This window comes from Leguminivora glycinivorella, chromosome 8, assembly GCF_023078275.1.
Source record: "Leguminivora glycinivorella isolate SPB_JAAS2020 chromosome 8, LegGlyc_1.1, whole genome shotgun sequence".
NCBI classification, from domain to species: Eukaryota; Metazoa; Arthropoda; class Insecta; order Lepidoptera; family Tortricidae; genus Leguminivora; species Leguminivora glycinivorella.
The window spans coordinates 12,568,873-12,592,732 of NC_062978.1; the positions used below are offsets into that span (position 1 = coordinate 12,568,873).

The 23,860-nt window shown below is 35.6% G+C and overlaps 1 protein-coding gene across 1 annotated transcript in view; it reads left to right on the top strand.

Moving 5' to 3' along the window:
• The window catches only part of LOC125229175, a 36,146-nt gene extending 17,347 nt beyond the window's left edge, over positions 1-18,799 (top strand). The window contains exons 2-8 of the mRNA XM_048133965.1: positions 5,885-6,090; positions 6,706-6,851; positions 7,388-7,395; positions 10,859-10,976; positions 16,829-16,995; positions 17,487-17,546; positions 17,999-18,799. Of these exons, the coding sequence (XP_047989922.1) occupies positions 5,885-6,090; positions 6,706-6,851; positions 7,388-7,395; positions 10,859-10,976; positions 16,829-16,995; positions 17,487-17,546; positions 17,999-18,075 (782 nt within the window). The 3' untranslated portion in view covers positions 18,076-18,799. The remainder of the gene's footprint in view (positions 1-5,884; positions 6,091-6,705; positions 6,852-7,387; positions 7,396-10,858; positions 10,977-16,828; positions 16,996-17,486; positions 17,547-17,998) is intronic.
• The last annotated feature ends 5,061 nt before the right edge of the window (positions 18,800-23,860 follow it).

The following is a 23,860-nucleotide window of genomic DNA, read 5'->3' on the forward strand; positions in this document are numbered from 1 at the left end:
TACTACTCCTTTCTAAGTCCAAGTCCAGTCCCTTTGCACTCTTGGGTGCAAAGTAATTTCATACAAATTTTAACTTAAGATGTCTTAATCTGGCTGGTAGAATTGACCTATAAATGATGATTTTGAACCATAAAAATTGAATAAATTGACGGATTTTATTTAATTTGATGTTTTACAGTAAGTATTTTGTTCGCGTTAGTGTGGTGAAAAATTTTGTGTTTCACTCGGTGGCAAAGTTTGTTTAACCTTCGTGCCAAACCGTATTTTGAACCAATATTAGAATCTTTCGCTTGCTCGGGCACGTGCGGTTAAACAACTACTTTGCCCCCTTGTAAAACAAATAACTATTTTCTTAGGTATTGTTTTAAGTTATAAACTGAAATATGTATTATGATGAAATGTACCGCCATTACCGACGTACGGATAGATAATGTCACAAAATTATTTGTATACTTATTATATCGTTGTTATTTAGAAAACATCAAATAAACGCCCTTACTGGGATTCAAACCCAGGACCGCGGCTTAGCAAGCAGGGTCACTACGGACTAGCCTAGATCGGTCGTCAAAATAAATTACTAATACAAAGGAATGTCATGCCGTTCACAAAAAATGGCGTTACTAGCATACTGCGCAGGTGCGCTTGAACGACAGCAGGGGCGGTTCATGCTTCGCTGCGCGGGAGTCGCTCGGTGCGCTATCGCTTCTGCGCGGGAAGGGATAACTGCGCCATGATAACACTATACTTTTGACTCGATTCGAGCTTTAGTAAACGTCATACTTCAGGATACCGGGTGTCCCTATGCAAAGGGGATTTTAATACGGCAGCGAAACGGCCAAGCCAAAACGCATATTTTAACTGACATGTAACGTTTGTGAAGCTGAAGGGTTTGTAGAGTTAGAAGCTTGGCTCTATGTGAGATCTGATAACTTTTTGTGCGGTATCGTCTTGGTAACATTTTACATGAAAATGTTTTTGGTAGGATAACTTTATCGACATCCAAAGAATAAGTTTTCTATAATATCTACAGATATAGCCTAAATTCAGGTAAGAGATAAAAACAACTATTTAATGATTGACTGTCAGTTCACTTTTAAAACGATCGACATCTGAAATGAAACAAATGAACTCCAATCGCAAATGCTTTTTTTCTTTTCAACAGAACTTTCAAAATTTGAATGTAATTAAAGTATCGGTTGCCGATATTATAAAGTAAAAATTAATATGGACTAACAGATACTCTTGCTATTTATATAGGCCATTTGCTTATCGCTCCTAAGCGTATTAAAGAAAACTTGTGATATTGATGTAGATAGAACATATTATACCATTTTACTCACGTGCGATTGTGTTCTTATCACATAACACAATGGGCTACCATTTAGCCTTCCTTGTTATGAGCGCAACTGGCATTTACGAAGTTTACTCGTTAGCAAACTAACTAGCAATGTAATGTGAACGGAGCTTCACGATCCTTAACTTTATAATCATCTTACGCAAGTCAAAAGAAAAACAAAGAACAAAAACGGATGTCGATAAAACCTTATGAAAAAGAGTCGTGTACATTTTTGTCCGGAATATAAACAGGCAAATAGAAGGCAATCCATCGGCCGCATTAGGTGCCCTCTCACCCGGAAATATCATATTATCGTCGTAGAAATTCCTTCGAATGTTTCGTGGTTTCCTATCGATACGGAGCATTTTTTTATTCACATTAAATATATCGGTTTTTGATGTAGTCCACTTTGAGCGTGGTCAGAAATCAATATGCTGTGAGAATTGTATTTATGTTTAGTGTAAAACCAGGCCTACGTCACTCGCTCGCGATCGCGCGTTAAGTACCTTTTTTTTTTATTTATATACTACGTCGGTGGCATGCTAACAAATTTTTGGTTTGATATATCTCTTATAGTTTTTGAGATAGGTTGGTAATTTTCCGCCTGATGTAAAGCGGTCACCGTAACCTATGGACGCCTGCAATTCAAACAGTGTCACATGCGCGTTGCCACCCCATTAGAAACTTGTACACTCCCTTTTGCTGTGCTTTGCTTTAAGTACACAGCAAAAAGGAGTGTACAAGTTCCAAGGAGGGTTCGGGTTGCCGACGACTCAAAGGACAATAGACGGAACAAGTTAGTTCCGTAAGTCCTCCCGTCATCAGCACACCGCACCCTCGTTGAGCTCTGGCAGCCTTACTCACCGGCAGGAACACAACACTATGAGTAGGACCTACCCGCTAGCAGTTGCCTCGAGGTAACAAATGGCCGCGGGCCCGCCTGAGTAGTCGCGTGGCAAGTACCTACTATTCTTCTGAGTTTTACGTAGTGACTTATCAGTATTAGCTAAACAAAGCGTAGGTATTTGTCGTTTTGCGGGCAAGTGAAGGATCTGTTACGTTAGTAACTTATTATTAACCTGTGGTTATAACAGATGTGATATTATTTTTTTAACCCCCGACGCAAAAACGACGGGGTGTTATAAGTTTTGTGGAATAAAAGGCTTTTTTATTTATTATAAAACAGATACTTTTAGTAAATGAAAGTTAGATCATAAAAACATAAGAAGATCATGTTCTGTTATATCGGATCAAACTATAAAATTAAAAAAAAAACTGTTTTGCGACGGACTTGAATCCACGACCACTGCTATATCGTTTGCAGAAGTTTCTGTTAGGTACAAAATTAATTCAAGCTCATATTTTCTTAAACAAGAATGTGACAGAATTATTATGCGAACCAGCCAGAGCCCGGATGTTTTACAATTATCCTGTGCTTTAGGGGAAGTAATACCAGCGAAATTATTAATATACCACCGCTACGGCCCATGATCATGAGACATGTGGACGTGGTTAGGAGAGCGCAATTCCTGCCTGTTGTGCTTGTAAAAAATACCTCCGTACCTACGTCTTGAGTGCACTAGGGCGTAAAGCTGGCCAGTTTACATTTCATGTGTACAGGCGACTATAAACATTAAGCCAGTGTGATAAAACTTTTGGGAAAGTGTTGATAAGTTTGTAGGTGTGCACATTTAGTCGCGTGCTTGATATGAAACTGGTTTGAAAGACGGTAGAAAGGTGTGTAAGGTTAATTACCTCGAAGGTATTGTTAATGCCATATGACGCGTGCCAACTTTTAGAGTGGGATATTTTTTTTATTATCATTATGTTAACGTATCTGACAATATTATGAACCTAGCTCTCTATTAGCCATTACAGAATTTAACTTGTTAGAGTGGTTGAGTAAGACAGATTAGATTATTATTGTTGTTATGCTGACTTTGGACATCTCAATGTTGCTAAAAAACTTATTGATTTATCATCAATTCCTTGTATCATCCCATCTCCCAATATTGACGTTCTTTTTACAAGCTTTTATTCAAAGTGCCTTGTTAGTATGTTAGTTTGGGTCAAAACATAGAAACTAAACGTGACCCACTTCCCGATTTTCGATTGAGTTGAAATTTTGCATATGTAAATCACGTGACGATGCAATATTATGGTATCATGAAACTGATCTGATGACGGAGCAGAAAGGTGGTCATAGGAACTCTGTTATGAAATGTCGTATCCCCATCAAGTAGGCGTTTTTAGAAACTTCCCGGAAAGCAGTAGATGACTGTTGAAAGAAAGGTACAGTCGGTGATAAAAACTTGTGCCAAAAATTTAATTTTTGAAAAAAAAATCTTACGTTTTGTATCTGTATAAGTACCTAATCGTGGTGTATTTATTGAAATAAATAAAAAATAGTTTTTTGACGATTTCCATGTATTTAATTGAAGATTTTAAGAGTTTCGTTATTTTAATGGATACTTATCTTTTCATTAAACAATCGTTTATATTTTAAATGAAATTTAAGCAATTTTAGTTCGCCCCAAGACGCTTTGTTGAGCACCATACTATCGGCCCACTTTATCGTAGGTGCACGCTGCAGAACGTAGACTGCGCACGCGTCGTTCCACCACAACGCTCCGATACACATGCTAATTGCTTCGGTTTGGGAGGGTTCCGTCTAAATACTATTTTCGCCCCAAATTATTTAGCAGATCTGTAATAAATTTGGCGTACAGGTTTCTCAGCAAATGTAAGTTACAATATAGTGCCGTATAATAGATTAAAAAAGTATGAAAAAAATTGTGGTAACTACAGTTACAATAGTTTGTCATGACAAAGTAATAAAACGGTATCAGAAACATGCGGCTTTATAAAAGTATATATTGGCCAACATGTTTTGTATCCGTACTTCCAATACTAACATTATAAATGGGAAAGTGTGTGTGTTTGTTTGTTTGTCCGTCTTTCACGCCAAAAGGAGCGACGAATTGACGTGATTTTTTAAGTGGAGATAGTTGAAGGGATGGAAAGTGACATCTTCTTCTTCTTCTTTAAATTCTGTTACCCTCTGCTGGGATGTAGGGCTCGAATCATATTTCTCCATTTATTCCGGTTTTGGAAAGTGACATAGGCTACATTTTGTCTCTTACTAACGCGAGCGAAGCCGCGGGCAAAAGCTAGTATTTTATATTTATGTACCAGGTTCCGATATAACTCTAAAGAACGAATCAAAACTTCAAAGTCGATTTCCTACATACTGGGTTTTTAGAGATACAGCATATAGTCATGACACGGAAGCATTGTTCTTTTTTATGTATGTTAACGTTTTGTCAATAAACTAAAAAGCAAAGAGGGAACCCCAAAAACACGTTTCTTCCTTTAACGTGAATAATTCACAACTTAAACAGCTGTCTGTCTCACTTTACTCTATCAGACGTGTTTAAGAATTTACGACACACGCCAAGAAGTGTGTCGAGCCTAAATTATCGTGCCTTTGGATGTAATTGATAAATGGTGCGTTGATTATTTTATAAGCGCGTAGGTTATAGGTAGGCTTAAAAGGTTAGCTACTAAAAAATACATGTTATTGCGTTTTACAGGATGTATTTAAAAAAGGTGTACTTTGTGATCTGTTAGTTGACCTTACAGTAGCAGGTCATAGGTGGGTATAGCAACGCAAGCTATATATTTTTTTACTAAAATCTGTTAATTTAAAAGAGGGAAGGTCTAATGACAAAATTTTTGTAGTACGGTACGAAACATTGTAGTTGCCCACACTGACTTGCATTTAAAATATTTACAGCCTGTATTTTGGTTATTAACACAAGTTGTATTCTAAAAAGATTTTTAATCAAATGGCTGCGGCTACCGTGATTGCTAACAGGCTGAGCATTTTATACCAAAATATTAAGAAAAACATTAGAACGAATTTTCCGAAGCCAAAGAGTTAGTGGAACAAATAATAATAAAAAAACCGCCTTGATACTATAAATATCTAGGCGAATAAACCCGTCAAACGTAAACTTATTAAGCTCACAACAAACGCTATACAAATTTTAAAGATTTCGTATGCATCAAATAAAAGCTGCATTGTTAAGTCAACGTTTTTTTACAATTATTATAATCATTTTTTGAATTAATTTTATAACATTAAATTGAATCCTTTTTCAATTAAAAATCTCTATCAATCAATCAATCAATATAATAAGTAACTATTTTAAACACCAAGAAAAATGCGCTTGAGCAATGAAATTATGATAAAAAAATATAATTGGTCGTAGGTATAGCTCAGTAAATAGAAAATCGCTCTGTTGAAGACCCACGGCGGAGAAAATTTCATTACCTAGAGAAAGAATCTGGGGTTCGTAGCCAAGACTACAATTGTTTGCGCTCTCACAAATATGGAAGAGCTATAGCGAGAAATTACTACCTATGTGTACCTATCTAAGAATGTGGTCGATTGTAGTTTTTGCCACGGGCCCTGACAAACTACGCTTTAAATTGTTTTAAGTGTCACATAACCTAAACTGACAAACTGAAATATTTCTTTCCCAGGTGTGAACTCCGTGCGCATAACACACATGCGTGTACCAGAAGTTATTCAATACGAATCCAAGGACTCCATCACACTAGACTGTGACTACGTGACCAGCAACGTGACAGGGCTAGTGGTGAAGTGGTTCTTCAACTACCGTGAACAGCCCGTCTACCAGTGGATACCGCCGCAGAAGCCGCAAGCTTTGGGGATATTAAAAGATAAGGTAGGATTTAGATAATTCATGTATTTATATATATATGAAACGTAGACCGTGATAAAATACCTGGATGTGATCGCTGAATTGAGGTGGACTGGCGACCCAGTCAAAATATCGTGCAGGAATTGGAAAATGCAGTCGGCACTGAAGCAGACAGAAGACGAGACCATTTTCTCAATATCCTCCTCAGATTTGATCACATTCCTCTACATTGCTGAATGAATAACTATTGATTGTATTTTTAACACGGGCTACCCTGCTTACTGGAAACATGCAAAATTACAAAATTATTGTTTGCTAAAAAACTGAATCAGATAAAAATGATTCTCTCTGTTAGTCTTAATTAATGCTAACATGTTCAGTCCTAAGTGAAAAAGTGCGATTTTAGTTAAGTATCTCGCGGACTGTTGTGGTAACATTCAATTCAGTGCTACAATCAAATACCGCAACGAATAAACGTTGCAAGTGACTATAGAGTTGTAAAGTCACACGTGACTTTATTGTACTGAATAGTAATGTAGACACCTTAGTTCCAAGAATTACAACTCAATGCAATGAAACTCGTAAGCAAGTTCCTGCACTGTATAAAAAGGCCCTAATAACCACTGTGTTGTGTTCTAGCTCGACCTCAACTACAGGGTGTCGAACAATGCGTACACGCAGCACCGAGCGCTACGGATCCTGTCTCCGAGCACAGATCTCACGGGGAACTACACGTGCGTCGTCTCTACATGGCTGGCTGAAGACGAGAGAACCAGGCCGATGACACTTAGAAGATCAGTTTCAGGCACTAACTTTTTCACCAGACCGATTGGTAAAGGCTTTCTTGATACTTCAACAACGAATGGCAAAGCTATAATAAGCATGTTAAATTACATTAACGAACTTGAGTTAGTTTCATGTTTTACAGTTAATTTTTTCCTTGAGTTGGTGTTGTGAAAAATGTTGTGTTTCACTCGGTGGCGGAGTTTGTTTACAATGCGTGCTTGGACACCATCGCTTGCTCATATATCAATATTGGCGCGTACGGTTGAACAACAGCTTTGCCCCTCTCGTGGAACACATAAGTATAGTTAAGTTTAAGCTAGTTTTATAGTTGTTTATTCCTTTTTTGTTACGCATGCCGTGTTTACCTTTAAGTGGTTGTGACACCATGCCTTTACAGTTTTAGCTTGTACAGAGTCAATGTATCGTTGTCAACAATCGTTGGTAAACCTTAATAAATAAAATAAATAAAAAATAAATAAACTCACGGCCTCTGGATCGATACTCCAGCGCTCTGCCAACTGAGCCACAAGTTAAAAATATTTGGTAAGGTTTCTAATAAATCTTAGGTTACATAAAGTTATGTGTTATGTCACACAGTCTACATCAACCGTAAACGGCCATAAGAATGATATATGGTGCATCGCGCCTGCCTCAAAACAGCCACGTGCAAGCACGAGCGATATGCACGATATCCTTCAGATGTCCTAATAATATCAGTCTACGCACTTAACGTAAGGAAGAAACGGTCTGTTACGAGTATGTAAGCCACTTTGAAAGAGTACCTGCAGTCGACTTTACAAATATCTTTACAAGCCAAAATTCTGAATGGCCTATACACGTCCTTATTGTCATTGTCTAAAGCTCAGGCTTCCTAGGAAATCGGTGCCGATGCCGTCCTATAGCGGTCGTCTCCAATGTCTTCATACTTCGTAGTAGAACGAACAGAAACCAAAGCTTTATAAATATATTTTTGGCATATTGGCTGGTAAAGATGTTTGTGAAATCGACAGTACTAACAAGTACACAATACTATTCAGGCAGCCCAATTTATTTAGTGGAAAATTGAGGCTTTAAAAATATCGGCGTAATAGATTGATTTTCGTAAATGGGAACTATCAGAGATTTGTTGAGGCAATGTAAATAATAAATATGTCGCTATATTTCCAAGAATATTAAAAATTAATCTCAATCATCAACATGTTTCCACGTGATTTATTTACATTTATAAAAGGTTGCTTTCATTTTGATAATATTAATTCCGCTATATCTATTTTTGTTTTTCAGCAATTTTGGGAAAATACATTAAGAATAATGTTTAGATATCCTTATTACCCTGTTGGTATCCTGCGACTGAATTATGTTTGTTCAATATTTTGTTTCATAGAGCAACGGTGTTTTGTCTTCTAGTTATTAATTTCAACATCACCAGCCCGAGAGAACTAAAGTGAGGATCCTGTTCAAAACAAAATACCCAAATTCACGTCAATCACTAAACAATCCTGGCGCTCCTAGTTTATTAATAATAAGGGTTACATTCGTGTGCAGCTGTTATAGCTTAAACCATATCGTTGCAGCTTTGTGAGCTGAGACGGTCCGGAAATTACGCCGGGTAACTTTATCCATTTATGCGAGTGCACTATTCTGTGTTACGTTTACCACATAAGTACCTACCTGCTTGCAGATAGATGTGGTGAGCTCACTTATGCTAAAATATTATTTTGTTGCTTTCCAGAAGGAAAATCTAAATAAATTGGAAAAATGGCTGTCGATAAGGATATTCTTGATTTCTTTTTCTTTGTAGTTTTCTTTCTTAGTATTTTTATCAAATACCAGAAGGAGCACGGGATTGGCACGAGCGCCACAAACTACGAGTACCCGTCCTTATAGTATTAGGTAATACGATTAGAAAAAGCACACATTTTTTTCTAAGCTGTGTTGCAGCGACATAATGTCGCGCCTAGCATGTGCTAGCAGTCACGGTATCTATAAGCAAAGCATAATATGCTCCTACAAATTTAATTAGTGTGTGTAAGGATTTCAATGAATGAATGAAATGAAATGAAATATTTTATTTTCCAAGTAGGCATATTACAATGCGCATATGAACGTCAAATAAAGCTACGCCGGCTCTAACCCTACGCCTCAGCCTCGAGAAGATTTCAGTCCCCCCTCAGTTGGAGGGGCATATCCACTATGCGACCGACAAGAAACTCGGCAGGCCACTTCTTTTCAAAACATTACATCTTATAATTAACATGCATTAAAAATGAAAGCATATTTACTAATTTATTTAGGTTTTGGAGATCCAACAGCTATTATTACAATATACCACTAATGAATAAGAGATGGAAAGCCAATTACAGGATCACACTTGCTTGGCTTAAGTATAAACTTATAATGTACCACCTGATTTTATATCAAAAGTTATAATTCAATTTAACGGCGTAAAATTGATGTTACAAGCTAAGCATCACCCAAATAATATACCAGACCGCCATTTAGGCGACAAACTAAACCAATTTTGACTTTAATGCTCCACTAATGTTCCATTAATGGAAAATGGAACAAACTCCGAACAAAATAACCGGGCTCAATATTCAAGATGCTTTTTGGAACGCTAAGTAAACAACTCCAAATTAATCTAGCCTATGATCAGAAAATGGCGAAGTAAAACTGAAGCCGTATGCTAAACTAATGGAATACAAATTGCCATCTTGCATACGATAAAATCCATCAATATTTAAAACAATCGACAACGATGTAAAGCGAATGGAAACTCCTGCCTTGCAAACCACGTTTTCACAAAAACATAGTTGAACTGTGTGGTGTCACAAATTCGTTTTACTTCAACCCCTTAATTGCCAAGAGTGGCACTGAATCTTAATAAGTTGTATGTGTATAAACGACTGTATTCCCAAAAGGGGTAAGCAGGGCACACGAAACTGCTCAAGTTCTAGTGCCACCTCTAGAAATTAAGGGGTTGAAAGTTACAGTAGGTACATTGTGCAACTTGGGACGGAAAATCGCGACGGTTTGCCACTCGCAATATAAATAAATAGATATAAAAAAAGTTGAGTACGGCACTAGAAATTTTATAACTCTCCTAGGAGAACGATTTTTCTATAACTCTCGTTGGGCTCCGCTTTTATTGATAGATGTGGATCGTTTCTAGATACCTAATTCTTTACACATCCATCATGTTATCCAATACTGTTTGCGTGACCATAGACCGTTGGATGTACGTGCCTAGAGCTTACCCCGATCAGAATACTGCCAGTTAATGACATCCATATCAAAGGGCATGCAATTTAAATTCAAATCAAAATAAACTAATAATGTTGGTACTAATATGTTAATTTCATGCGTACTGAGTTTAGCCTGTCCATTTTATAAATGCTAATTATTTAGAGGAAGGCCTTTATATTTAAGCTGTTACTTATTCGTCATTATTGTGTGTAACTTAGTTTAAGGCAAGTTATAGTTTTGAAAAGTTGCTACGCTCGCTAGGGTTAGTAGTTTAAAATATATTTTTGAATGTTAATTCACTATCATCATCATCCTCCTTCCGTTATCCCGGCATTTGCGACAGCTTATGGGAGCCAGGGCTCCGCTTTGATAACTAACCCCAAAATTTGGCGAATGCACTAGTTTTACAAAAGCGACTGCCATCTGACCTTCCAACCCGAAGGGTAACTAGGCCTTACTGGGATTAGTCCGGTTTCCTCACAATGTTTTCCTTCACCGAAAAGCGACTGCCAATATCAAATGACATTTTGCACATAAGTTCCGAAAAACTCATTGGTGCGAGCCGGGGTTCGAACCCGCGACCTCCGGATTGAAAGTCGCACGCTCTTACCGCTAGGCCACCAGCGCTTAATGTGTTAATTCACTATCGTATATTTGTTAAGTAAGAACCTGTTTCTTTTTATTGTAGCTTAAAGCTAGTAACTGGATTTTTATTTTTATTTATTCTATATCAAGTAAACACCTACCAATTTTGTTCTAGTGCCAGAAACTCGCTTCGACATGATACAAGACAGGCTCGACGACGGGTACCTCAACATCATTTGTTCTGCCGAAGGAGTGTTTCCGAAGCCGGAACTTATTATCTTAGCAGGAAATAGGTGAGTACAGTACGTAGTTTCCGTAGCCAAAGGGGAATTCAGGACTAGTAACTACAATTAGAATGAGCCGTCAGTTGCAATATCTTCGAGACGACTAAAAAACTAATTAGTCCGTCAGTTAGATTAGATTATCGAAGAATTTTAGACACGTATTTTTTTTTTCTTCGTAAACGAAAAATGACGACGGTACAGTGCGTTGAAGTTTCGCGTGACGTCACGCCTAGGTACAATTTTTACTTAGAACTCTCTGGAACTTGATGCTCTATATCTTTGTATTTTTTCATTAATTAGAAAAAGCGAAAAATACGTGTTCAGTATTTTTGGACGATCTAACTGACGGACTAAAACAGAATGCCATTTTTTATGTAGTCGGCATCCTTATTCAGTGTGCGTAGCCGAATGCACAAACGCTCACGAAACGCTCACGATCATATCTCTTTCGTAGCTATCTATCTCTATCGCTCTTGAATATTGGCGCGACAGAGCCAGACTACATTTCTGCGGCGTTTCGGTGGCGTTTCACGTCGCAGAAATGCCATTCGGCTACGGGGCCTGGACCAAGTAGTTACTACAATCAGAATAACGTCACTACTTTTAAAAAACTTGTATCTTCATCTGTCAATGAAAAGAAAATTGTAGTAAGTATGTATGGAATGCATATAGACTTACTGCGTTTTAACTTTGAGAAGCAGCGTGAGATACGAGATAGTTTCAAAGTAGTGACGATAAGCCGTCAGTTGCAATATCTTAAGTAGTAATTGATGCGCCGGATAATACGGAAGCTAAATTTTTTAGCCTATCGCGATATTTATAGCTCACAGCACCAATGTATATTTCACTAATGTATTTATTTTATAGCCTTTCTGGAAACGGGCAACAACCACCTACCTGGTTGTCGGTATAAATAGTTGTTAGTTAAGAGTAAACGATGAGGTTTATATTCTGTAGTCAGAGTCTTATATTTTTTTTTCTCGGTCTAAATAAAATGAACGGAAAATTCTCATAAAAAATCGGGCCACTACAGCCCACGGGGCATAGGAAAGAAAATAAGAACCAAGCAACAATAAGAGAAAGTCATGAAAGTAAAATGGCGTATTTTCATTTCTTAGTTTAAGCGATAAGAAAAAAATAGTTTTTGTAAAATTAGAATGCATAATTATTGTTCCTATAGATTACGGTGAAAGTAGTTTTCCTTGAAAGACTTTTGTCTTATACATATAAATGTCTGGTTGAAAATTGAAGAGGGCAGGATATTGTTTTGAATTTTCGAATCGATTTAACTTCGCTGTATGTTAAAAATTGCCTCAGTAACCTCAACATGCATTGCCTTCCAACGTGAATATCGAATGTCACAGAAGATCTCAATTTCATTATGCGAGTACCGAGATTTGCATCTCGAAATATTAATTCTAAGTTGGTACAAATCCGTTGGAAATTTGACTTCTGCCATGCTCTTTCTGCCACAAGGTACACTGTATGATTTACGATAAAAGTGCGGAGAAGAGGAAGCTCGAAATGATTGGTGATACATTAAAACATGACCGGAGTATTTTAAATCGATAAGAGTTACGAGATTCCTTTTCATCTTGACAAATTCGATATCATATGAATATTTTTTCCTGATTCCTGATTTATAATATTCGCCATGGATCGATCATGTCAAAAGTGATATTTTTGTACAAACATCCAATCTATATTGTATCTAAAAATCTGAAGTTTGAATCGCGCCGCTAAACAGTGTAACATAACATTTGAATATTGTATAAATAACATTATTATATTTTCCCCTCACTAGCTCGGAAACACGTATTTTATCCTTTATTGCTAGCGGGTAAAAACGAATTTTATCCACTAGTGGATAAAGTAATTTTACCTTTAATATAGTATTTTTTTCTGCTTTTAAATTGATAAAAGTGGGTGATTCTATGATGAAGATGATTTACTACCTGTGGAACTACTGGAAGCAATAATAAACGCGTTTTATGCGTTGTACCTACTGTTCTCGCTATATTTAGTATGGGGAAAAGTTATGTGTTACACACGGGGTAAATGTATTTTCCCCTTACTAGCTCGGAAACACGTGTTTTGTCCTTTAATACCAGCGGGTAAAAACGCATTTTATCCACTAGTGGGTAAAGTAATTTGACCTTGAATAAAATCAAAATAAATGCTTTAAAATTAATAAAAGTAGGTGAATCTAGTAATAAAGATGATTTACCACCTGTGGAACTACTGGAAGCAGCGATAAGTGCATTTTTTGCGTTGTAGTTTCCTCGCTATAGTGAGGGGAAAAGTTTTGTGTTACACTCGGGTGCAAATGTATTTTACTTCTCGTGTGTTAAAAAACTCGCAAGTTCAGGATTCTATTCTCGAACCACTCGCTTCGCTCGTGGTTCAACTATAGAATCCTTTCACTTGCTCGTTCTTCAATTCCACACTCGGCGTTAAAATACAACTTTGCCCCCTTGTATAACAAATAACTATTTACTTCTCGTGTGTTGAAAAACTCGACATGTTCAGGATTCTATTTTCGAACCACTCGCTTCGCTTGCGATTCAACTATAGAACCTTTTTTCCTTTCACTTGCTCGTTTTTCAACTCCACACTCGGCGTTAAGACGATACACGAGGGGTAAATTCTTCATACAAAAACTGTCGATTATTTCCTCTCTGGTTTTTGAGGAGAGAGCAATGATTTTTTCAACACAGATTGTTATTATTTTTATCTGTGTTGTTGGATCGTTTTGATTTTTTTGATATTTTTATTTTTAAAGACGCTAGAGCCAATCAAAAATTTCCAAAAACGACCTTTTTCATTATGCCGCAAAAAAAAGGTGTGATACTCAAGATTGGTAACAATTAGCCAAAAAAACTAAACGGTCCGACGCATAATATTATTTCATTGTTATTCAGATTCTCAGATTTTGTTCCGATTGATTAAGTTTTGAAGGAGGAAACAGTCGAGATACTGGGGAGGCTATTGCTGTCTTGTATGGGAACCCTGCATTTATGATTAAGCACTGAGACTTGGCACAGTTGTTCCTTGGGTGGCCCTGAGTAGATAAAGACCGGGAGGCATCAAGAGCCCCCCTTAATTTAGGAGGGAGGAGGGGGAAGGCTGGCGCCGCCGCGCTTCCTTTGTAACCATATTTCTCTAAAACGATACAAAACACGGCATGCGGTATATCATTTTCGGATAAATTAAGGACGAGGAATTCATTTTTAGAACAAAAAAAGTATACTTTAGAACAAAAATACAAAATAAAATGGGAAAATATTAAAACGAGATTTTTTTTATACATATTATTGCACATTTTATAAAAACTGTAATAGTAATTTTCAAATAAAAAATATTATTTAAGAGCTACATTTATCTACTTTTAGAAAATGTATAATTTGTTAAAAAAAAAATTAAAGGACGAGTGATAAAAAATAATTTAAATCGCCCGACAGGGTGATCTGAATGTACATTTTAATAAGTTTTGTCAATGATTTCAGGTATAATCACTATTTTTAACACACGAAAGCCCTAATCATTGTAGTTTATGGCTATTTTAGTGTTTAATGTACTTAAAATAAAAAAAAATAAAAAAAATAAAAATGAAATAAAAATCTTATAACTTTTTTATAACATTGTCCTATTTTTCCTTTCTACACACTATAGATCTAGAAGCAATAAATATCACTAGAAAGCTACATTTATGCAGTTTCTAAAAATATATAGTTTGTTAGATAAATATATTACGAAACGCGAGATAAAAAATAATGAAAATGACATGGCAGGGCGATCTTAATGTACGGGTCAGCTTGTATGATTCGACGAGGTGAGGTAAAGGTACTCAAAGCTCTCAAAAAGTGTAGTTATTTTGGGTATTTTAAATAAAACAACATAAATAGTCTAAATTTAACTATTTATATCACATGACATGATCGATTGATATGATAGGTCAGATATATACATCTGATCCTAATATATCTTGTGAAATAGTAGTTATCTATATGATTTGCATAATTTATGGCCTTTCCATTTTAGAATTTTCGCTCTTGTATCGTCTTAACATACAACTTTGCACCCTTGTACAACAAATAACTATTTTTGTTTTTGTGCCTGTGGCGCTTCACATTGTCACTTTTGTCACTATTTACTTAAGTAAAATAAGGGTATTGTTACCATTAAATTACTGTAATTCAACAGTTTCCATACAGACGAAACTTTCCAGTGCAGTACAATTGGAATCCGATTCGCATAATCGATTCAAACAGAACGCGAGGGCAACAAACTTCCAAATCGCTGCTGAATAACGTACTCGTAGAATACTCACTTGGACGTTCCTTTTGGTGGAAACATAGGGGAAACTACTCGTTCCGTTATTGGAAATAACTAAAAATGTATTCGAACTAATGTGAAAACATACACAATTATACATTCTTGATATGATATGTGTATCTTATTCTATTATAAGGTTTTCCGCATCGCGTTTTAAATTTATTCACAAAATAAAATAAAAAAATAGGAAATGAGCGAAAATTACAAAAAAAATATTATTCTTCTTGCCTTGTTTTGACGTCAGGAATGCGCGGTTATCTTCATCAAATGTTATAGCTTCCTCGTGTTTCTCATATATAATGGTAACGAACACAACTGGCAACCAATTAAAACTAATGCCTGCTTTTGAAAAAATGTTACTTGTAATACGACTCGGCAGCGTCAAATATTTTCCGAATACATTTTCGAGCCCCGGCTTGTATCAATGAGTTTTTCGGAACTTTTGTACGAAAAGTCATTTGATATTACTACGAGTATAGCCTAGTATAGCCTAGTTCTGGTTGGAAGGTGGCAATCGCTTTCGTAAAAGTGCCTACGCCAAATCTTGGGATTAGTTGTCAAATCGGACCCCATGCTCCCATAAGCCGTGGCGAATGCCGGAATAACGCAAGGAGGATATCATTGTATCTGTTATTATGGTTCAATAACATAATTATGTTCCGGGAAACCAGCGGTTTTTGTCAAACTAAGTATCCGTAAATTCCTAACTCAGTTTAGGCTAAATAATTCGGATTCCTAACGAAAGTTAGTCGAACCTGCTTACCGCGAATGCCAGGCGTTCCAGATTTCATACCATTGGCAATTTTCCGATCCCGACCAAAGGGACCAAAAGGGATACAAATTTAATATCTCTGGGCTATCATAATGTTATAAGAGGATTAAATTTTTTTGCTACTAGCTATCGTACTCGAGTATTTAGGTATTGATAATATTACAGAGGCAGGATCGACAAATATTATTGACCGAAATAACATTCAGAAGATATTTCATTGTGAGTTTTAGCTTTGGAGAGCGAAGTTAATATTCAATACCGCTTAATTTTCTACGAATAGTTTTAGCGATAAGCCCAAATTAATTATTTAACGGAAAATGGGCTAAACCTACTATTTTATAAATTACAGAAATAAATTGCGGGTCTTTTGAAAACAGCTTGTTATAATTATAATGCTTTCCAAAGGAAAATAAATTAAAAATAATTCATACGATCCAAAAAGTTACCTACTTATTACAATCAAAATTTAGGTGTTCACGTAAACAAATATGTACAAAAAAAAAATCGGATCACACCTCCATATATAAAGCCTGACCAGAAATATATTATGTTATGACTACGCGCCATGTTGCGGTATTAGAACATTTTGCTTCATACCATACTCAACTGTCAACCCAAACATCAGAATAACAGCGCCTTCCTGGCAATAGTCATGCTTCTGGTCAGGCTTTACGTGGAATAGAGATAAAGAACTAAAATATTTGCATACGAGTAAAACAAATCTCTCATATTTATTGTTCATGTAATTTCGCAGACCTTTAAACGCTAAGACCACCCTGAAACTACTGGAAGGGCGGTACACCGCGCTCACCAGCGCCGTGGTGAGGGTAGACGCGTTGCCTCCCACGGTCGAGATCCTCTGCGATATGCAAGTGCCACTCGCCAACTACTTTAGCAGAAAAAGGGACATCTTTTATAGAGGTAAAATGCATTTTAAAACTGGTCAAATATAATCGGTAGAGACGACGGGGAGCTCTCCGGGGGACTCAAGCAAAAAGGAGAAAGTCCCCGCTCCGAGTCGTTCCTGGTGCAAAATCTGTCCATAGTAATTCAACGCGGAAATGCTGCGAGCGTCATGGGCACTTTTGCACCAGGAACGACAGGGAATAGTTTATTTGGATAGTTTTATGTTTTTATTCTTATAAGTTTTTAGTTATTAGGTATTGTAATTGCTATATTGTAAATATATATAAGATATTGATCTAGAAATTTAAATAAATTATAGAATTCACTATGTCGTTAAGGCAATTTTTATACTTCCAAAAGTTTGAAAACTGATGAGAAAGAAGCAGTCATAAGTCATTTGAATCGTCAAGGTTCCTAAAAATACCTATCCTAAGTGACGATTTCTATCTATGATTTACTTTTAAACTTAAAAGATGTAAGTTATAAGTATTTGTTTTTTTTTTCAGATCCACCTGTGACGCCTCCTGAATCATCGAATTCAATGCACACGTCTGCGCCAGATAGTGGTAATTTTAATACTTAAAATGTATAAGTTATAATTCCTTGCGCAATGTTGTAGTCCACTATAATACCTACGATTTGAACACCTAAAAAAAACTAATGAAGTAGACAACAAATATTTGTGCCTACACTCCTAAAAGTAGTAGCCTATTTGAACTGTAATAAATTCAGTGTTCGGAATAAGAGATGTTTCGCTCTAAGTAGTAAGTGTGAAACAGTGATGTGAGAATCTTTAAAAAAATCTAAAATATGTGTACTCTTACATTTATTAAGCTGATAACCATAAACGTATCATACACGATGATGCGCAGAGTTGCCATACCTCTAATAATACGACATTACAAGTCAAGGTTGGCGTCTTTGTGAATGACGCAATTCAAAAAAATATTCAGCTTATGAAAAGCAAACACTTATTTCACTATTCTTTGTGACTAAACGTTTTCTTTCTTTGTTTCAGGCATTAACATTGCACCACGTTGGATTGTTATGGTCTCACTAATATCTGTGCATTTTATAACAATACCAAATTCATGATGTATTTGATTTTTTAACACTAAAACTTAGCCAAATAAACAAATCTGTAATTAATATATTTATATGAAATACCTAAGCTGTAAAATAAATGACATTATTTTAATTCTTACAAATAAGGTATGTAAATATGTTTAGTTAAGGTTAACTCAAGGTTATTTTTGAAACTGTCAAAACTGTTTTGATTAAGCCAAAGATTTGTGTATTATAAGAGACAAAACAAAAATAATTTATCCAAAGAAATCAGAGTCACTTCGCTATTCTTCTAAATATATTTATACCCTGGTACTATTAAACAATTTTCCAATATTAATCATCACAGTCCTGAATCAGTTTTATTTCATGATTCAGTTAGCAATTATCTCTGTATCTAAATAGGTAAATTATAAATTTTTAAGAAAATATGTAAAGTTAGAATATAATTAAAAGTTTTACTGTATTTATTAACTTATAAGAAAAAACTGGTACTTAAGTAAACTATTCACATTTCCAACAGATATATTAGACTATTTATAGATAATACCTACTTTATTTTCTTTCCCGAGAAAATCAAGCAAGAACGAAAGAGTACTCGTATATTGTAATATAACTAAACGTCATTTATTATTTTGAATTTGTCAAACAAAATGTATTATTATTTGTCGCCCCAAAATCTCAACGATTTTCTTAACCAGCTTATTTGGTTGCCGACATAAATAAATGTAACTACAGAAACTATTTCGTAACATTCCAAATAAATTTAATTACTTTGCTCTAGTCGGAATCGAGAATAAAACTATTTCTTTAAGAATTCGTTTCATTTCGCATCCATTCCTTTTAAAGCAATAAATTAAGCCAAGATTCGTAATAAATTAACAGAACGAACTGTATTCAAGCATGCAGTCGGTGGAATTTTATTTATTTGATTAAGTACTATGGAAGCTCAGGTATTATGAGGTATAAAACTTAACGTAAATACCAGACTTTTCTTCATTTTATATCCAATACCTGAAAGGTAAAAAAAAAAAGAAGTTTAACAGTCATTACCTAAAGATAATGAAAGCTTATTAAAGTTATCACCTGGCAGGCAATTATGGTCGCGCGATAAATGATAAAACATCTGGCCGTCCCTATCGCACTTACTAATAGTGCGATAGGGACGGCCTGATATTTTATCGTCTATCGCGCGACCATGCTACCCGTGCTGTTCTACTTACTCGTACATAATTATATCTTCAGTAATACCTCTTTATTGTTATTTATTTTCGGGTCGTACGGCAAAATAATCAAAGTTTAGAGGAGAACTAGGGAGCGATTATGAAAGTTAGTGATTTCAGTAGGTATATGTAAAATTTGGGATTTAAAAAAGAAACACACACTGTTTCTTTTTTCAAGTAAGACTCCTGCCACATTTTCTGTAAGTAAGAATGGTGTAAATAAGTATCCCTATATACCAAACCACACCTGGCAAGCTACCTATCTATAACTTGTTGAAAAATCAAACAAAATGCACTAAAGCTCATCCAGGTACACCGACCAATTCACCATCGCCGTTCAAAAAGATTGGATAGGACAGAGGACGTTACTTTAAAAAGTCACCGTCATCACACAAGTGGACAAAAGCCTCCATGCGGGCCTGTATTCTGATCGGAGCTTTTAAGGGACGTTTTATGAGGAAATGTAAAATGTATCCAAAAAATACAATATTTACAGTTTCTGTAGTATTCAATACAAATTAATTTTAAAGATAGAAGGGGGTATCATTTATACTACATAAATGATGTTATGAGTTATTATTTTTCGCAGTTCAAACTATGTCCAGTATAGTTAAGGAAAGTATCAAAACTAAAATTTGGTCCCAACCAGCCAAAAATGCTAAACAAAAACAAAGGTAGCTTTGTGAAGGAAGTGATTCTAGTGCGTGAACTTTTAGGACTTACCGGTCAAGAAAGGCTTAATATGAATACGTTATCAAAGCCGACGTCGTCGCTAATGTGTCCTCCTGGAGGTATTATATTGACTTTATTTTTATTTTTATGGAATAGGCAGCAAACGAGCAGACGAGCCGCCTGATGGTAAGCAGTCATCGCCGCCCATGGACATAAGCAACATCAGGGGAGCCACTTATGCGTTGCCGACTTTTCTACTTCAAACAAAATCAGGCACCAAGCACATAATATGAAATATATATGAAAGGGTGATTAGATATACCAAGCCAATAGGATAAACCACATATTCAAAGAGAAACGTACTCGTAATTGATATGGACGATAATGTACAATACAAATATCTAAGTCGTACGCAAAGAGGATGTGGCATGTGGCGAACCTCTTTTGAATCTTTGGGTTAGCTTACCTCCGCCTACGAACGCAGGCCGCTAAGATAATTTTTATACCTCGTTGTCAAAACTGACTTATGTTATTCTATTTTTAGATTTGTCAAATAAAAATACGTACAAGTTATTTTGCTAATTATTCAATATAAATAGTAGTCCCAGAAGTTCTTTGTTAAGATTGGTCCATAAGGTCTGAGGATAGGAAAGATTTCAGGAAAAATTAACACAAGCAATCGCGGTTAAAAAATACCGGACTAAGATCAGAAATAACAATTTTTGTGTAATACTATCTATATTTTTTCCATGAAAAGCTTTTTTATTGACGCTTGCATCAATAACGTTCCAGAAATCATTTTTTATAATCGTTACTTAAAAACAAGAAATTTTATGTAACATACACATATAATTGTCAACATAAACACGAAAACGTTTTAGTCTCAACACATACTCAAAAGTGGTAAAGTTTAAGTAACGCACCAAAAGAACCTACTACTTATTAAGCGCTGCACATTTCAAGATTAAACGCTTTTAGAACAACAATAGAGATTAGAAAATAAATCCAACCAGGGACTGGAAGTGCATTTCCTTCAGGAAAGAGCTCAGCGTGTTTCTTCTTATACATTAATTTAAAACAAATTAATGCGTCCGACATAGCAGACATTTCCGACGGCAATGAGGAAACGTTCTAGATTTAAATTTTTATAATAGGAAGAAGTCCCCTGGCGGTTAGAAATGAGTTATTTGTATAAAATGTACAGCAGTACACTGTCGATAACGCGGTCTATGATTTTGAAACCACCTTTTATTAATAATGAATACCAATGAATACCGCCTGTTGTCTGCCTCTATTTATAGACCCAGAGCCCAGGCCCGCCAGACCTTCCTCAAATTCTCAAGGATGAAACTTTGGGACAATGTAGAGTTCATATCGGCGGTTAATGTGTGCATATTTTCTAGTTCGGCCCATCGGCCAATTTTTTGCTATCAAGTGATGAAGGTGAAAAAAAAAAGTGCTTACTTTCCTTAAATTCTCAAGGCTGATTTTTATATATGTGTTAGAGCACGTTGTTAGAAATTGAATATCATCAATGCCAGACCGTTTCCGCCGGCCATAACTTTTGCCAGACGCGACAAAGTTGGCAAAAAACGACTCTAACTTACCTCATTTTCTCAAGCCTGATTTTGATATATGATACGCAGGGACCTATAACCAGACCGTTTGTAAGCAGCCAGACCAATCGGATGGACCCAACCATCCGCCAGACCGACTTAAAGTTTCGATATGAGCATTAGTAGAATTGAAATATTCTGGGTCTATAAAAGCTAAAAACTTGAATTTTCTACATTAAGCTACGTGTATATTATATACTTGACGTAATAAGCGACTTTCAAAAATTTTACTTCTAAGGAAATAAAAAAATGAAAGTTTATATGTGGTGCAAGATTAATTTTAAGCTATGAATTTTATTTACACTGCGTAAGTACATGTGTATTTTATTATAAATATAACTTTTACCAGACGCGACAAAGTTGGCAAAAAACGACTCTAACTTACCTCATTTTCTCAAGCCTGATTTTGGTATATGATACGCAGGGACCTGTAACCAGACCGTTTGTAAGCAGCCAGACCAATCGGATGGACCCAACCATCCGCCAGACCGACTTAAAGTTTCGATATGAGCATTAGTAGAATTGAAATATTCTGGGTCTATAAAAGCTAAAAACTTGAATTTTCTACATTAAGCTACGTGTATATTATATACTTGACGTAATAAGCGACTTTAAAAAATTTTACTTCTAAGGAAATAAAAAAATGAAAGTTTATATGTGGTGCAAGATTAATTTTAAGCTATGAATTTTATTTACACTGCGTAAGTACATGTGTATTTTATTATAAATATAACTTTTACCAGACGCGACAAAGTTGGCAAAAAACGACTCTAACTTACCTCATTTTCTCAAGCCTGATTTTGATATATGATACGCAGGGACCTGTAACTAGACCATTTGTAAGCAGCCAGACCAATCGGATGGACCCAACCATCCGCCAGACCGACTTAAAGTTTCGATATGAGCATTAGTAGAATTGAAATATTCCGGGTCTATAAAAGCTAAAAACTTGAATTTTCTACATTAAGCTACGTGTATATTGTATACTTGACGTAATAAGCGACTTTCAAAAATTTTACTTCTAAGGAAATAAAAAAATGAAAGTTTATATGTGGTGCAAGATTAATTTTAAGCTATGAATTTTATTTACACTGCGTAAGTACATGTGTATTTTATTATAAATTTAAAGAAGAAAAGTAAATTAAACTTTTTTTCGGTCGTCGAACAAGGTGGTTTAAAATTAGTTTTAAGATCGATCCTTTTTAATTTGTGGGCGAGGGACCTCACACTATGTATAAAGGCACTATGTGTATGTTGCATATAATGTCAAATCCCTCGCATACTACAAAAGTTATTTAAGCATTTATATAAGTTCAGTTAAAATGAGGTGGAAAGTATATAAGTGTATATGTTGTGTACACACGTAAAGTATTCTAAACTTTTTATAACGGCATACATGTATTTGAAGAATGCCAAAAATTTATTCGTGTCTGAAAATTCAGCATCTCCGACATGGGTTATAACGGGGTTGATGATGTTCGTATTGAGTACAAATGTTTAAACTTCCTAAACTTGTAATTCTAAAGTTCGTCACTTAGGTATGTTACCATGTTTTGTAGGAGAAAGGAAATTCGTTTAGTTATATACCGTTGTAACATTGATTGTTTACTTCTTTGAATTGAATATTTAATTTATAATGCACTGCACCAATTTGTTTTTTCCTTGTTTACGTTATTTATAATATAAAATTCAATTCGTTATTCAAGTTTTTAGCTTTTATAGACCCGGAATATTTCAATTCTACTAATGCTCATATCGAAACTTTAAGTCGGTCTGGCGGATGGTTGGGTCCATCCGATTGGTCTGGCTGCTTACAAACGGTCTAGTTACAGGTCCCTGCGTATTATATATCAAAATCAGGCTTGAGAAAATGAGGTAAGTTAGAGTCGTTTTTTGCCAACTTTGTCGCGTCTGCTAAAAGTTATATTTATAATAAAATACACATGTACTTACGCAGTGTAAATAAAATTCATAGCTTAAAATTAATCTTGCACCACATATAAACTTTCATATTTTTATTTCCTTAGAAGTAAAATTTTTGAAAGTCGCTTATTACGTCAAGTATACAATATACACGTAGCTTAATGTAGAAAATTCAAGTTTTTAGCTTTTATAGACCCGGAATATTTCAATTCTACTAATGCTCATATCGAAACTTTAAGTCGGTCTGGCGGATGGTTGGGTCCATCCGATTGGTCTGGCTGTTTACAAACGGTCTAGTTATAGGTCCCTGCGTATCATATATCAAAATCAGGCTTGAGAAAATGAGGTAAGTTAGAGTCGTTTTTTGCCAACTTTGTCGCG